General features: G+C 60.0%; 1 protein-coding gene across 1 annotated transcript in view; it reads left to right on the top strand.

The window, feature by feature from the left end:
- Positions 1 to 682: 682 nt before the first annotated feature.
- The window catches only part of EMH_0006820 (uncharacterized protein), a gene marked incomplete at both ends in the record, with an annotated part of 1,901 nt that continues 1,292 nt past the window's right edge, over positions 683 to 1,291 (top strand). Inside the window, one exon of the mRNA XM_013497659.1 lies at positions 683 to 832. Within this exon, the coding sequence (XP_013353113.1) occupies positions 683 to 832 (150 nt within the window). The remainder of the gene's footprint in view (positions 833 to 1,291) is intronic.

Here is a 1,291-nt window from a genome sequence, read left to right as displayed (position 1 = left end):
CGCAGCATCCAAGGGCGAGGGGTTGGGGGGCCCCCCTTGGGGGCCCCCGAGCCTGTGGGGGGCCCCCCAGGGACAGCTGAGTTACCTTGGCATGCATTGGTGCATGCAGAGACGGGGTTGGAGCCGCCCTTCTGCCCGCCGCCTGCTGCAGCTGCTGCTGCACCTGCTGCTGCAAGAGGGGCCCCCGCAGCAGCAGCTGCAGCGGGGGCCCCTCTTCTCTCTTCACGCCCAACCACTGCAGCAGCTGGAAGCAAACGAGCCCCTGTCGATCTAACCCAAACCCCTAGAGGCCCCAGGGAGGGGCCGGGGCCCCCCAAGGCCCCCCCTAAGGGGCCCCCCAAGGGGCCCCCGAAAGGGCCCCCCAAGGGGCCCCCCCGGGGGCCCCCCAAAGGGCCTCCAAAGGGGCCCCCTAGAGAGAGGTCAGTTGCTGCCGCATCAGCTACGGGGGCCTCATCCCCTGTAGCAGTACCAGCAGCAACAACAGCAGCAGCTGCAGCAACAGCAGCAGCAGCAACAGCAGCAGCAGCAACAGCAGCAGCAGCAGCAGGATCTAGGGGCCCCCCTGAACGAAAACGTCGAGTATTGCGGGGTGTAGATAGACAGCTGAAGAAGAAGCCTTCATTCCCTGGTGGGCGTAGCAGGGGGCCCCCGGTCGGTGAGGGGGGCCCCCCCCCTATCGACGATGGGGTTGGGGGCCCCCCCTCTCCTCCCGCCTCTTCTGCAGCAACAGCAGCAGCAGCAGCAGCAGCAGCAGCAGCAGCAGCAGCAGCAGCAGCAGAGGATGAGGATTCTTATGGTTCTTCTCCTATATCTTCTGATGGTGATGATGAAGGTATAGGGTATGTACATGGAGACGAGCTGCTGATAGCAGCAGCAGCAGCAGCAGCAGCAGCAATTCCCTCTCGCACAGCAGCAGACCTAATAAGGGCCCCCGTGCTGCCTATAAGGATAGAAGGAATGCATGCATTGGGGGCCCCCCAGCTGCTGCAGGGACGAAGACATCTACAGAGATATGAATGCCCGCTCTGCTGTGCTGCTGCTTGGGGCCCCAACACCTATCAACAAAACCTAAAACACTATAAACTGCAGCACTGGAAAAAAAGAAAATATCTAGGCGGCTTCGTTTGCTTTCCCTGTAGACTTGTATGTTTTATTTTATTTTATTTTATTTTATTTTTTTTTTTTTGTTTGGGGGCTGATGGTGCTCTTGCTGCTGATCAAGGAATGATGATGGTGCTCTCGCTGCTGCTGCTGCTGCTGCTGCTGTTGCTGCTGCTGCTGCTGCTGCTGA

Source organism: Eimeria mitis, genomic scaffold (genome assembly GCF_000499745.2).
Source record: "Eimeria mitis Houghton genomic scaffold, Emh_scaff283, whole genome shotgun sequence".
Taxonomy (NCBI): domain Eukaryota; phylum Apicomplexa; class Conoidasida; order Eucoccidiorida; family Eimeriidae; genus Eimeria; species Eimeria mitis.
This window is presented reverse-complemented; position numbering and strand designations above follow the sequence as displayed.